Source organism: Haliaeetus albicilla, chromosome 4 (genome assembly GCF_947461875.1).
Source record: "Haliaeetus albicilla chromosome 4, bHalAlb1.1, whole genome shotgun sequence".
Lineage (NCBI taxonomy): Eukaryota > Metazoa > Chordata > Aves > Accipitriformes > Accipitridae > Haliaeetus > Haliaeetus albicilla.
Window position 1 is genome coordinate 28,728,828 of NC_091486.1, and position 13,018 is coordinate 28,741,845.

The 13,018-nt window shown below is 37.7% G+C and overlaps 1 protein-coding gene across 8 annotated transcripts in view; it reads left to right on the forward strand.

The window, feature by feature from the left end:
* The window catches only part of NBEAL1 (neurobeachin like 1), a 91,022-nt gene that overhangs the window by 21,079 nt on the left and 56,925 nt on the right, over positions 1 to 13,018 (forward strand). For all 8 annotated transcript variants that reach the window (XR_011324360.1, XM_069781627.1, XM_069781628.1 and 5 more), the window contains 6 exons: positions 4,550 to 4,711; positions 6,081 to 6,162; positions 6,354 to 6,481; positions 8,519 to 8,601; positions 10,901 to 10,986; positions 12,533 to 12,839. Coding sequence is in view for 7 of the 8 variants with exons in the window: in XM_069781627.1 (XP_069637728.1) it covers positions 4,550 to 4,711; positions 6,081 to 6,162; positions 6,354 to 6,481; positions 8,519 to 8,601; positions 10,901 to 10,986; positions 12,533 to 12,839 (848 nt within the window). In the remaining variant the exon portion in view is untranslated. The remainder of the gene's footprint in view (positions 1 to 4,549; positions 4,712 to 6,080; positions 6,163 to 6,353; positions 6,482 to 8,518; positions 8,602 to 10,900; positions 10,987 to 12,532; positions 12,840 to 13,018) is intronic.

Below are 13,018 nucleotides of genomic sequence, written 5' to 3' on the forward strand. Positions count from 1 at the left end.
GCTCTCCCTGCATGATGGCTGCCGTCCAAGCCCTGCTGAAATCAATGGAAATTCTTTAATGGGCTTTGGATCAGATCCTGTTTGAAGTGTAAGTGATAGCCTCTACTGTTACAAGGAAATGAAGAATACTGCAACTGGATCTCAGTGGATAAAAACTGGCTTCTCAGCTCTTTGTGTTAAAACTTTCCTCATAATGCCTATATGAATGCAAAATATATAGTGCAATTACCAATAAGCAAGACCTTCAAATTAATTCTGTGCTCTTTCAGAAGATCTGTTTTCTTTGCAGTGTCAAAAATGCATCTTAGTGTGTTTAGTTATGGAAAAAAGTTTATTCTTTGAAACAGGTTGTCTTTAATGTACTATTTCATAGAAATCTGAACAGTGGAAGAGAAGAATATCTTGGTACTTTGGGTTTTTTAAGTGTTTTTTGGTTTATATGTGTGTTCATTTTTTTTTTTTGCAGCAAAATAAAAGATAAAAACCAAACATGAAGCTTAGTAGTGCAGAACAACAGCAGCATCTTCATTGTGCCGAATGATGGTTTAGTGAGCATAAAAATAGTGTATTTTTCTGAGGTTAATGACAGGATTAGTGATTCAGTCTGGAAGAATAGGCCTGTGTGGATTTAGAGTCATTTGTGTAACAGATGTAGAGAAAACTTATCAAAAATCGTAGGGATGAAGGCAGATCATTCCTATGCTTTGATGGCTGGATTAAAAATTACTGAGAGCAGATATTAGAATTAACAAAGAGTTGCAATTTCTGCCCTTATTTGCATTTGTGAGATAATCAGGCATGTGAAAGGTGGCATCTTTCTGGGGTTTGTCAATTTATGTTGCAGGCATTTACATTGTGGAACAGATGTTATCTAGCCCACAGAAAAGAACAAGTAGGTCGGTGTGGAACCACCAAATGCTGATTTGCAGTGACTCTTCTCTTGGGGTCATAGGACCCTGTGGACTCAACTGTTTTACTGGAGTTGCTTATTAAATAACTAATTCTGTCTTTTGATCTTGGAAATAATATATGATGCTAGCCAAAATGAGAAACTGAGTGGACTAATTCCCCCCCCCCCCAATATAAATCTTGATATGCTTTACAGCTATATGCCTGAAAGACCTTGCGTACTGAAGGGCAAATGCCAGGAAATAATGAGAAACTATGTAGGGAGAAGAAAGCTTGTACAGATTGCTGGACAAAACTAACCTTTTGGAAGACAGGCATGAAGTTTTGTGTCAATGTAAAACGTGGGTTTTTTAGCATCCAAGAAAACAGCACTTAAGAAATGTGATGAAACTACTAGTGGGCTTTTTTTCCTGAAAGAAGGACTCTTAATTGGCACTGTCACTTGCTGATTTAACTGATAAGAGTATTTCTTCTATAAATTAAAATATATAATTTCCTGAAATCTGCTCTGGAAATCTGAAACATGCTACATAGTGCAGAATTAGGAACTCTCTAAATACAGAGGATGAGTGTGTCCAGTGGTATGATTTGACTGTATAAGTAGAGCTTATACAGTTATGCAGCTTATAGGCTTATACAGCTTCATTCTACCCCCATCTTTGTGCATCTACCCTTTATTTTTAAGTGTAATAGTTCATTAATAGTGTTTTCAATGATTTTTACTGAAAAGGTGAGGTGATTTTTACTGAAAAGGTGAAAATAGCTATGCTGATGACTTTGAGCATTGAGCAGAAAAGATTAGTGCACCTGTACTTTCCCTAAAAACATGTATTCATCTCATATGTATTTACCATGAAAAGGATAAAACCTTTACCAGCTGGTGGGAGGGGTTTTTTGCCCTTATTGAAGGAGAGGAATTTTCATTTGGTTTAATATTCTGGAAACAACAAAGGCTTCTAGAGTGTTGTCATGCTCTTTTTCTGCTTTTGGTTTGCATGATCTTGAGCAAAGGAGCTTAAATGAAGCTCATGCGAAGTACCATAGAAACCATACTTTGTTAATTTACTGACTTCAAACCCACATAAAAATGATGCAGGAATCATGATAGGAATGCTGATTACATGGTTACATGGTTGTTGAAAAGTAAAGCCTAGTTCTCTACAGCACTTTTTTCTGAAGTGCTTAGCACTGGCAGAGGAGAGGTTGAAAGCCCCTGTGTGTGGGTTTGAGCTGTAATAGGTGAATATAATTTAGAGACTAATTAAACTTCCTTTCAAACACCTGAGATGGCAGTTTATATAGCTGTATAACCATGTTAATATAATGCAAGGAAATTATAAATAAAAAGAACCCAAATATGTCAAGGTCTTCCTCATGTTTTTGAGGTGGGGTACCAGCAGTCAAATAAGAATGTCAGTTAAGGTATGATTTTTGAGGTTTTTTTTTTTTTTTTTTTCCTTCCTTTTGGAATACTTAGTTTACCCAGATAGTCTTGTTGGGGAGAAATTGATACTACATGTCCACAAATTTAACTTCTAGATTTTTGTGGTGATATAGTAATAATTTGCTCTGGGGTGAAAAGAAGTTTGATTATTTATAAGTATTTATATACTCTATACTATATTCAGTTTGAGTAATCCTGATTAGTATTTCTTGTGCCAGTCTTGCATAAGGCAGTAAATTCTGCTGGGTTGTGCAATAGCACAGACAGGCAGCTACTGCAGAGAAAGCATTCTTTGGGACACGAGGCATGAAGGGTATGCTGTTTGCTCTCGTGTAAAGCATTTTATGATCTTACTGAGAAAGACTTGTTGGCCATTTTAGGGAAATTACTTCTGGTTATATTATTTCAGCTGTGAAAAATTATGGTCTTCCTAATACAGAGATGGTGAATATTGGATTATGGGGAGCCATGCTTATAGTTCCAGAGGGTATGGATCTGCTGGCATCTTGAGGGGTGAAGCTGCTACCCCAGAAATTAAAATGTCTTTCTTGGCAGTTGTGTTGGAAAAAAGCAGTTGCTCTCTGTTTTGTGGTTAGCATCTCTATCAGTTTAGAGCCTAGGCCCTATAAAATTTGTGTTAAAACTTCCTGAATCCCAGGATCTGAAAAGCAAATTGCACAACTCTGTGAAGAGGCAAGGAAATGCATGGTATTTGGTCATCTGTATATGTATAGGTGACACTTGTTTCCTAGGACGTGGTAGCTTGCTGTCACTTGTACCTGTCTAGTTGTGTTACTAAATTGGGTCTCAGTTTTACCCTTCTATGTAGGCTTCCTTTTCAACTTTAGAAACTAAACAATGTATTGTTCCCCATTTCCCTCAAATAATCAGTATCACAGTGTTTAGTGTCAGTCATTGCATTTCTCCACACTTTTTGATGCTTATTCTTACACAGATGTATGTATGCAAGTGTTATACCAATGAGTTTTTGAGCTAGCTGAATTTTTTTGGTTGTAATTTGCCCCCTGGCTTTGTCCATGTTGAAGGCTTTTGTAAGCTGTAAGGCTCTTGCTTGTGTCTTCCTGTGTAGACTTCATAGAGAATGTCACAGAGTAAACAGCTGATGCCAAAGGCAAACTCTCTTTAGCATGTGCAACAGTGGATAAACAGTCTTCATCCCAGAGAATGTTCTAAAATGTTTATATATTTCTATACTGTTGCTGAAATGGGTTTCTATATGGCTATTCGTGGAGCATTGGCTTAGCTACTGGTTTTATTTTTTATTTTTTTTTTCTTTTTTCTTCTTTTGGTTCTCACTGGTGTATTTCTAAAAATGTTTCAGTTTAGCAAAAACAGTAGGGAAGAGTACCTAATGTTCTTCAGAGCCATGTCTGGCCTTGGTAGAGTTGTTACATTTAACACCAACGCAACAGTCTTTTTTCGTCTCCTAAAAAGAATTAGATAGCAGAAAAAATCCTATTTGCTGGGATAATGATATCCAGAAACTAATAAGGATGGGTCAGCTTTTCATGCAAAATCAGTGTGGCAAGAATCAGATGGATTTTTGGGAGCTCCCTCTCTTGCACATACAGACCCTTATTTTCAAGTCTTTCTTTGTTTAATCTTACTGTGAACAGCTTTCTTTTTGTATTTAATCTTGTTTTGTATGGCTTTTTGTAATTCATGTAAGACAGACATGACATTCACTGTGGGTGAATACCAGCTAGGCTTCAATAACTATTTAATAATTGGCATCTCATTTATTTGGACACTTTTAATATTCAGTAGAAAGTTGAAAATGTTTCCCTTGTGGTTTAGTTTTCATGTTTCATTCCATTGTCGCCATCCCTTTCTTTATTTAGGGATTTCCCAGGCCACCTGTTTACCTGCTGAAGATCATGCAATTTCTCTGTGGCGGTGAAGGCAGATCATTGCATGGAGGAGCATTTAGGAATCCACTTAATGAATTTTTAACACTTTTTTTTTCAATGCAATTCATTGCTGGGGAAAAGGAAGCTCCAGCTGGCATATTGCTACCAGGCATTTCTTTGTGGTTCATTAGAAAGAATTTGTGAGCCATCAGTTCAGTAACCTCTCCTACAGAAGTTTATTGGAACACTACATGAGCACATTGAAATCAATGGGTAGCATGTCATTTGCATGATTAACAATTTTGTGTGTGTTTTTTCTCGTTAGGGTGGATGACATTCCTCCAGGAATATCACTGCTTCCGGATAACATTCTTCAGGTCCTCAGGCTTCAGCTGCTACAGTGTGTCCAGAAAATGTCAGATGGACTAGAAGAGCAGCAGCAGGCTCTGTCACTTTTACTTGTGAAATTCTTTATCATCCTTTGCAGGTATTTGTTCTGACTGCTACCTCAGCAAGGCTATTGATTTGTTTAAGAAATCTTGATGCAGCCTATAAATACAGATTCTAATGATGCATAGAATGTGATTTGACACTTTTCAGTAGAAACAGAGCAATGCCACTTCTCACAATCTTCAAAATAACGGAAGAGGGAATAAGAGAGAGAGGGGAGCAATGCAGTCATCTTAGCAATAATGTTTGCCATGAGAAATGGAATAGAAGAGGATTAGACACTAAATTCCTTTTAATTACATAAGATATATCTATGGGAATTCAAGATACGGTGTACCTGGTATAAGAAATACTTTAAAAAGAAAAGGCACGCTCTAACAAGTGTTGAGTATGAAATAACTGAAGAGGGAATTGTGCAGGAAGAACTGTTTCATGTTCTTAACATGCTTATAATTCCATAAACAGCTTAGGAAACTGACTTATTACACTATTAATGCAACAGGCTTCCTTATGAAACTTATGTCTTATTTTGTCCTTATTTTGTAATTCTGTTGAAGTAGGTCAATAAACTGCTTTTAGGGATCTATTCCTCACTATTACTTCAGTCTTCTGTTGTAAACTGCATTAAGAGAGGAAGGAAAAAAATATAATAGGGACTCTCCTTTTCTGAGGAGTATTTGAAGAGCTTTTTTTGAATTCTTTGGTGGTTCTTACCCCTGAAACAATAAAAAGGGCTGTAGGGCAGTGTTTAAAGTATCCTGGAATATTAAATATAAGCTGAGTAGATGGTGGTAATGTGTTTCTGAATTACAAACTGTTGTCAGTCTTATTTAATTGCTGAAAAATTCTCCTTATGTCATCATTTCAGTATCTGATCTTTGTGACTTGTCCTTTAGACTGAAAAATAACATGTGCATGCTATATCTTTGTTGCTGTTGATTTATTTATGTTCTAAAATAATTATTAGATGTTTGTTTTCCTTGGGAGAATTTAAAGTGAATAAATGCTTCTAGATAATATGTTTGCTAAAGTTTTGGAAAGTGTATGCACTAGTAATGTGGGAGAAGTGGAAGTTACTGTCTTTGTTATCAGATGCCATTTCTGACCTTTCATTTAGAGTGTCCTGGGAATCTGCTTAACCTCTGAAACCCCAAATTCCAGATAGAATTGGCCTACAGCAGAGTGACTGGGACCTTCTTTTCCTTCCTGTTAGAAGAAAACTTGTGAGCTCTGTTACTGTGACAGAAATAAACATTTGAGTATATGCAGTCTTTTGGAGTATTTTTGAAGTGCTGATACACTTTTGTATGATTATAGACAGAATGAATGCTAAAACAAACATCGTTTGAACTAGCTTCCAATGGTACACTGTGTACATTTCTGTGGTTTTTATGTTGTCTTCATAGAAATTTGGCTAATGTGGAGGAGATTGGGATGTGTTCATACATTAACCATGTTATCACCATGACTACGTTATACATTCAACAGGTATGTGGTTAAAAATTCTCATCTGTTATTTTTGCCATCCGATACCTCCTGCTCCTGCTTATGTGATCTGCTTTTTCAATAATAGTGTTGCGTGGGGACCAATTTGTGGGCTCAGAACTGTTCTGGAGGAGATCAAGATTGATTTTCAACTTCTAGAAATCTTCTGACCACAGCTTTCTTTTTTTCCTCAGTTAAAAACCAAAACAAAAGAAAAAGAAGTGGCAGATCAGACCCCCATGGAAGAATTTGTGAGACATGCATTGGCTTTTTGTGAAAGTCTCTACGATCCATATCGAAACTGGAGGCAGCGAATTGCAGGGTATGTGTGGACTAGGACAGGATTATAAATACTGTGGTTTATGATAACTTTAGATGAACAATATGTAATGTTTGACAGAACTACTGCTGTGTGATGTCAAACTAAAATAAAAAGTAGTTACATGTATATTCTTCAGCTGTTGCATTTTACAGCTGTTAGAATTGATAGCCTTGAGTACTTGATACTGTGTTTTATTTTTTTCCCCTGAAGATACACTCTTTAGAATAGCATTAATGAAATAGTTTTTCTCCAAATTTAACATAATGAAGCAGACATGCTTGAAACTGAACTTTGTTGCCACCAAAGTTGTCAGAGTACTAATATATCCTGTTCCATTTAGTGGAAAGCTGAGCTGTGAGGCTTTTTGAAAGGTGGGAAGTGTAGAGAGCCAGGAAATAGGCTTTCTGAGATGCTTAATTTCTGTCATTCTAGGCACAGGCCCTGTTCTTTGAAACTGCTAGTGATTCACTTTATCTGCTATATCTGGCTTTTCAGAGACCTCTTATAAATTTCTGTGAGATCTTTTTAATGTACAATTCTCCCTTATGAGCCCCAGATTATTTACGGTAATGTTGAATGTACATAGTCTTGTATAGTTAATGTGTTTTTCTGCTGTGTGTACAAGGGCTGAAGTTGTTTGCTCCTTGCTGCCATCCTTCAGAGCTGCTTTTCCTTTAGGTCCTCAGTTTTATTTCCATCATTTATTTTGACATGCATCAAATATTGGACCTGTGCATGTAAATAACTAAAGGCATAGAGGGATTGTATCTCATGTTACCTAGTCTTGTAAAACCTCAGGTCCATTCTCACAGCATGCATTCTGTAGAGCTAGCACAGCATTTGTGCTAGCTCTGTGACTTGGATTTGTGTAGCAAGTCACTCGTCTGACTCCATGCAAACAGTGGGGATCATGTGAGCGGTGTGCCTTGGCTGCTGGGGTTTCTTTGTAGCTTGAAACCTGCAGTATGCCATAATATTGCATGGACTGCAGGTTTCCTGAGGCTTTTGTGGAAACAAAAGGTAGTATTCTCAATAATAGCTTGAATCATTGTGCACAAAGTTTTAAGGAGCATGTAAGGATCACAACTTGTGGTATTTTTGTGCAACATGAGAATTCCCCTTTTCTAGGACAGAGCGTGAATTGACACCAGTTCTCACATATGGCCTGCCAGTGTACTGCTAAGGTATTTTCAGATTTAGTGTAGGTAATGCCAGCACATCTCATGGGATCTTAGGCAGATTATAAGTATTCAAAATCAGTGAATTTACAAGCAATGAAGGTGGAGAATTTGGCAAGGAATCAATATAATCACACCACAGAAAAATGTTATGCTTTCTGAAATGGGGTATGATTGAAATACCTTTTTAAAATTATAATACATTTACTGGCAGTCTAGAAGTTAAAACGGAATTAAATTTGAGGATATACTAAGTGGTGTTTTGTTGCAACTGACCAGCATGAAGGTCCTTTCGTTGCTGTCTCCTTTCAAAAACTGGCTGATTTTTCTAAAATGGTGGAACAAGGAACAAAAAGAATGGGGTAGGCAGACCTGGTGGAATTAGGGCAAAAGAATTTATTGAAGATAACAGTATAGATATGTTGCATCTTTGAAAAGATGTTTGTAAGTGTAACAGTAGAATTATTTCCCTTTAATTTGATGGTGTCCCACCCCCCATAATGAACCCATAATAATGTTCTGTCCCATTTCAAATTGCATGGTTAAGAAATTCGGTAGTCTAGCTGGTGGCTTAGTTACAGTACACAAGGACTAAATAACATATTGCTGGCATTTTAAAATTTATTCTTTAACTAAACCATATTGTAAAATGATAAGGTATTTTTAGGAGCAGAACAGTAAATATGGGATTAGCTGTGACTCTTTGCAGCTGATTTCAGGATGAAATACTACTTCAGTATTTTTTTTGATCCTGTAGGCAAAAGATAACTCCTGATTTTTGGCAGTTTTCTATTATGAAGCCATAAACAAAGGTATCCTATCTAATTTCTTTGGTGTATCTTTTTTAATGTAATTGCAGACGTTTCCTTAGTACAGTTGAAAAGAGCAGACAGAAGTATAAACCAGCTTCCCTCACTGTTGAGTTTGTCCCTTTCTTTTACCGTAAGTATTATCAACAGCATGTTTAAAAATACTCATCTTTGGAGGAGTGAACTTAGTGATTCCAAGGTCCTTTTCCCCTAAGAATGCCTGATAAATGTAAAGGCCCCTTACTTGCTTTCTGAGGCTGAATGAAGTGGGTTGCTTTGTTTGCTTGTTTTTTTGCTCCGAGCATCACCATCTTACCATTCTTACTCATCTTTGAAAGCCTGTTTTTTTTCAGACTTTTTTCAGTGCCTAACGTGGTTTAATAGAATTGATTCTGCGAATTGCCAACCTTCCCGTTTATCATGGTACATACAGTGATTGCATGTAAGATCCCTGTAATAACTGTAATGATAACTCGCATGGAAAAATAATCTTAGGAAAGTGTTCATGCATTTTTGTCTCTGAATATGATTTAACGTATAGGAAGAAGGAAACTGTGCCATCCAACTAGCAAATGCTCCTTGGACTGCAGTTTGGGAAACTGCTCTGTTTTGTCTCTGTTTAAGTCATTAAATATCATGATGGCTACTTTGGAATTCATGTGTTCTTACCATCACAGATTGGCTGTGTGGAAAAGAAGGATTTATGGGGCCATGTTCTGTACTTAAATCTTGGGAAGGTGGGGTGCCCAAATAGTTTGCCAGTTTAGCACACCAAAGTGCTAGTGCCAACAGAATTGAAGCAGCAGGAATATGCTGGAGGGATGAGGGTGTGAGTGAAATCAGCCCTTTTTGCAGCTCTTAACTCAGCTTTAATTGAAAATAAAAAAGGAGGGTTCTATTCTGAGACTGGTAGCATTTATGAATTTGGTTTCTCTAGGTTTCAGTCACATACTTCTCCGTTCCTTGAGATTTCCTCTCTGTGTGCATAAAATAGGCTAGTTGCCAAAAAGACCCAAGAGCTGATGCCAGTAAAATGCCATTATCTTTGTGCCAGGGCACTGGCAACCCTCTCTAAAGGCTGCTACTGAGGAGTGTCATCTGCTGGTTCTCTCCTCCCCATTCAGTGCATTGCACTCTGGTTCCTCCTAAATCCCTTAAATATTATATATTGTGAGGGAGCGACAAGTATACTAATTAGCTGGCAGATACTCATCTGCTGCTTGGCTAACTGGCAGGGAAGACAGAACAAGAAATTGTTGAGCATGTGCTTTAGATGTTAGGCCATGGCAGCACTAATTTGAGGCTTTTTTGGTCTACCCAGTCTAATGATTTATTCACAATCTGCTAGGTACTGTTCTTTTTGAATTTGTCTGAGGTTTCCCTGAGAGATTCAGAGGCTATAAGTCAAGGGAATGGTGGGACTAGCAGACTAACAGTGCTATCATCTAAGCTTTGTTTCCTTTGAGGACCAGATTTAAAAAATAGCTGTGCAATTTTCTTTTTAAAACAGGCTTATACATTCAGTATAAAGTCAGAAATCTTACTTGCCAGTAAATGCTAATTGTCTTAAAGGTTATATTATTATTATTTTAATGAAGATAAAATTCTTGCATTTTCAGTTTCTATTGTGTGTTTAAAATCTCAGTTTTTACAAACCCAAGTCATCATCAGTTCTATCCCATAAAGTTATTGGAATTTTTATGATGGTTAATTCCAGATAAAATAATCCTTTGTAGTTTGTTGCAGCTACTTCAAGTCTAGTGTTATTGCTATAACAACAATGTCCAGGTTGTATATATTGCTAAGAAGAGTTACTGAGGCTGTTTGTGACTAATTTATATCAGATATGGCATGAAAAGAGATGTAGGATAATTGTCTTTAAAGAGACTACTGCTAGAAAGGTTAGACCTGCACAGGCTTCCCTGGCAAGTTTGGCTTAAAGGGAGCAAGCTCAGGGACTGTTTTTCTGAGCCACCTGCACCGCATATGGCATTAGATTTTCTGTGCCAAAATTGCTCTAACCTTTGTCATGCTTACTAACTGCTCGAGTGTTAGCAAGTCCTTCTCATTAGTATGGACAAAATGCACTCATTTTACATTATGGATCAGATCAACAGTTGTTGTATGCCTATAGTTCTGTGAGCCTGCATGAAAAGTATTATGCAAGCTGAAGGTCTGGCCCTGTGTATTCCTGATAAAATGTGGTCTTGTCATGTTACTTTGATAATGCCAGAATTGATGTATTTGTGTCTGATATATGTGAAAGTGGAGATTATATAGTTGAAAATTTTTTAAAATTTTCATGACGCCAGGGAGTAGAAGGGCTTTTTTTTATTATTTCACTTGTTGGTGGGTTTTTTGAGAGGAAAAACTTTTTATAATTTATATGACTGAAGTAAGGAATCCTTCTCCTTTTTATTTACTCCAATCAGAATGCTTTCAAGAAAGTGAACATCTCAAGGAAAGCCTAAAATGTTGCCTGCTACATCTCTTTGGAGCTATTGTGGCTGGTGGTCAGGTAAGGATATTCTAAACTCTTCAGCTGCTGAAGTCTTCAAACACCTGTTCATTGTTTAAGGCTTATAAATACCCCATAACCCATAAATGAGAAGAATTTAATGTTGTCTATGAATTGTTTGTTTGTCTTATGAAGTTTGGGGTCATTCTGTGCAATAGTATCTCAATGCTAAAAGCTAGGCCCTGCTGTCAAATAACAGTAGAATATTTACTGTCTACAATAACTACACATTCATATGAACTTATTGTAATATTTTCATATCGTAAAGAAAAAATACGGGTAACTAGATTAGGAGTTTCCACCTGCAAAGGGGTAAGTTTTGTATCAGCACATGAAATTCATCTAGCTTGCTTGCTGGTGCTGAAAGTAAGCTGTTTCAGTAAGAGGCACAGGGCCTTTATAGCCTGGGAGCTCTTTAAAGTCTTCGAAAGAATGTGAAGAAAAGAGGATGTTCATCATCAGCAAAGCCAACACCCACTCTCTTGGCTGACTTCTGTAATGTGCTACTTAGTCTGGTCACAAGCAAATGTTATTTCTGATGATCCAGAAGACAGTGTTTTTAAATGTTGTCATGGAGCAGTAAAGCCAGGCACTGCTCCACCAGGGAAGGCAAGCTGAGACTGAGCATGGTGAGCAGGGCAGGCAGAGGCAGTTGACCTCACTGGTAAAAGGTGAAGCCTCACTGTACCTGAACAAGGTGAACAGAGCAGCTCTGGTGGTAGTAACCAGGATTAACCAGCCCAGATCACTAGACAAGTCTGTAGTGATGAAGCCTGAGATCAAGCCAAGAAGTCTGGTCAGCACATCAGGGTTGGGGTTTGGTCTAGTGATGGGAGCTAGGGTCAATCAAGAGTCCAGTGGTTGCCAGGCCCATCCATAGTGATGAGGCAGGTCTAAGGTCAAGCTAGGCAGTCAAGTTTGTGGGTCAGGTTCAAGACAGTCCCTGGCCAGGCACGGGCATGGCTGCAGTTGTAGCTCAGGGAGGTAAAAGGTTGAGAGCCGCAGACTGAATGCAGCTCCCTAGAGAATGCAGGGAGTCCCTTACAAGGCTTCTCAAAGCTCTCTACAAGGCTGGGCACCTGCCCCAGATTTAAGGTGGCCCTGAGCCTATGCAGTCAGACCCCCAGAAAGAGAGGTAAGGGAAGTGCATTCAGGGCCAAGACAAATGTTTGCTAATTATTATGTTCTTTTCAAAAATTTTAAAGTATCATGAATCTCATGATATAAAATAAAAGTTCAAGTGAAGGTTTACCTAGAATTAGCAGTTTATCAAGGCTACCTTATAAGAATCTTAAAACATGCATTTAAACTATATTTCCTTTTCACTATAAGCATTCTCTTTGAAAAAGAAAGTCTAGTTAAGTGAACAGCATGGGATGCATTTCAGAATGTTTCATGTTTTTCTAACAATTACAGGGCATTAAGAGACATAATAATGCATGTTGCCTGATTCAGATAACTCAGAAACTGCTTGTTTGAAGAGGTTTGATTTTATTTATGTATTTATTATTTTCTCCTTAATCACTTTTTCCCCCATGGGTTTCAGAGGAATGCTCTTCTAGCAGTATCTCCTGCCACCATGGAAGTCTTGATGCGTGTTTTAGCAGACTGTGACAACTGGGATGACAGGAACCCTGAGGAAGTGAGCAGGAAGGCAGAGCTGACTCTGAAGTGCCTGACAGAAGTTGTCCATATCCTTCTAACCAGCAGTTCTGACCAGCGGCAAGTGGAGACGAGTACAATATTGGAGAACTATTTCAAGTTGCTTAATTCAGACCATTCAGCTTTACCTAATCCAAGGCGATGCAGACAGTGGGAGAGCAGGTTCATAGCACTACAGATCCAAATGCTGAGTGAGTACCCAATTGTGCAGTTCCTTTAAATATGTCTTGATAATAGTGAAGCAAGTAATGATTGAACCATGATAGTAATACAACTGAATATTCTACCAAAAAATGTTCACTTGGCTAAGCAATTGAAAAATTTCAAACATTTCATTGACATCACTTTAGTTGTATTCTTGTTTAATCGT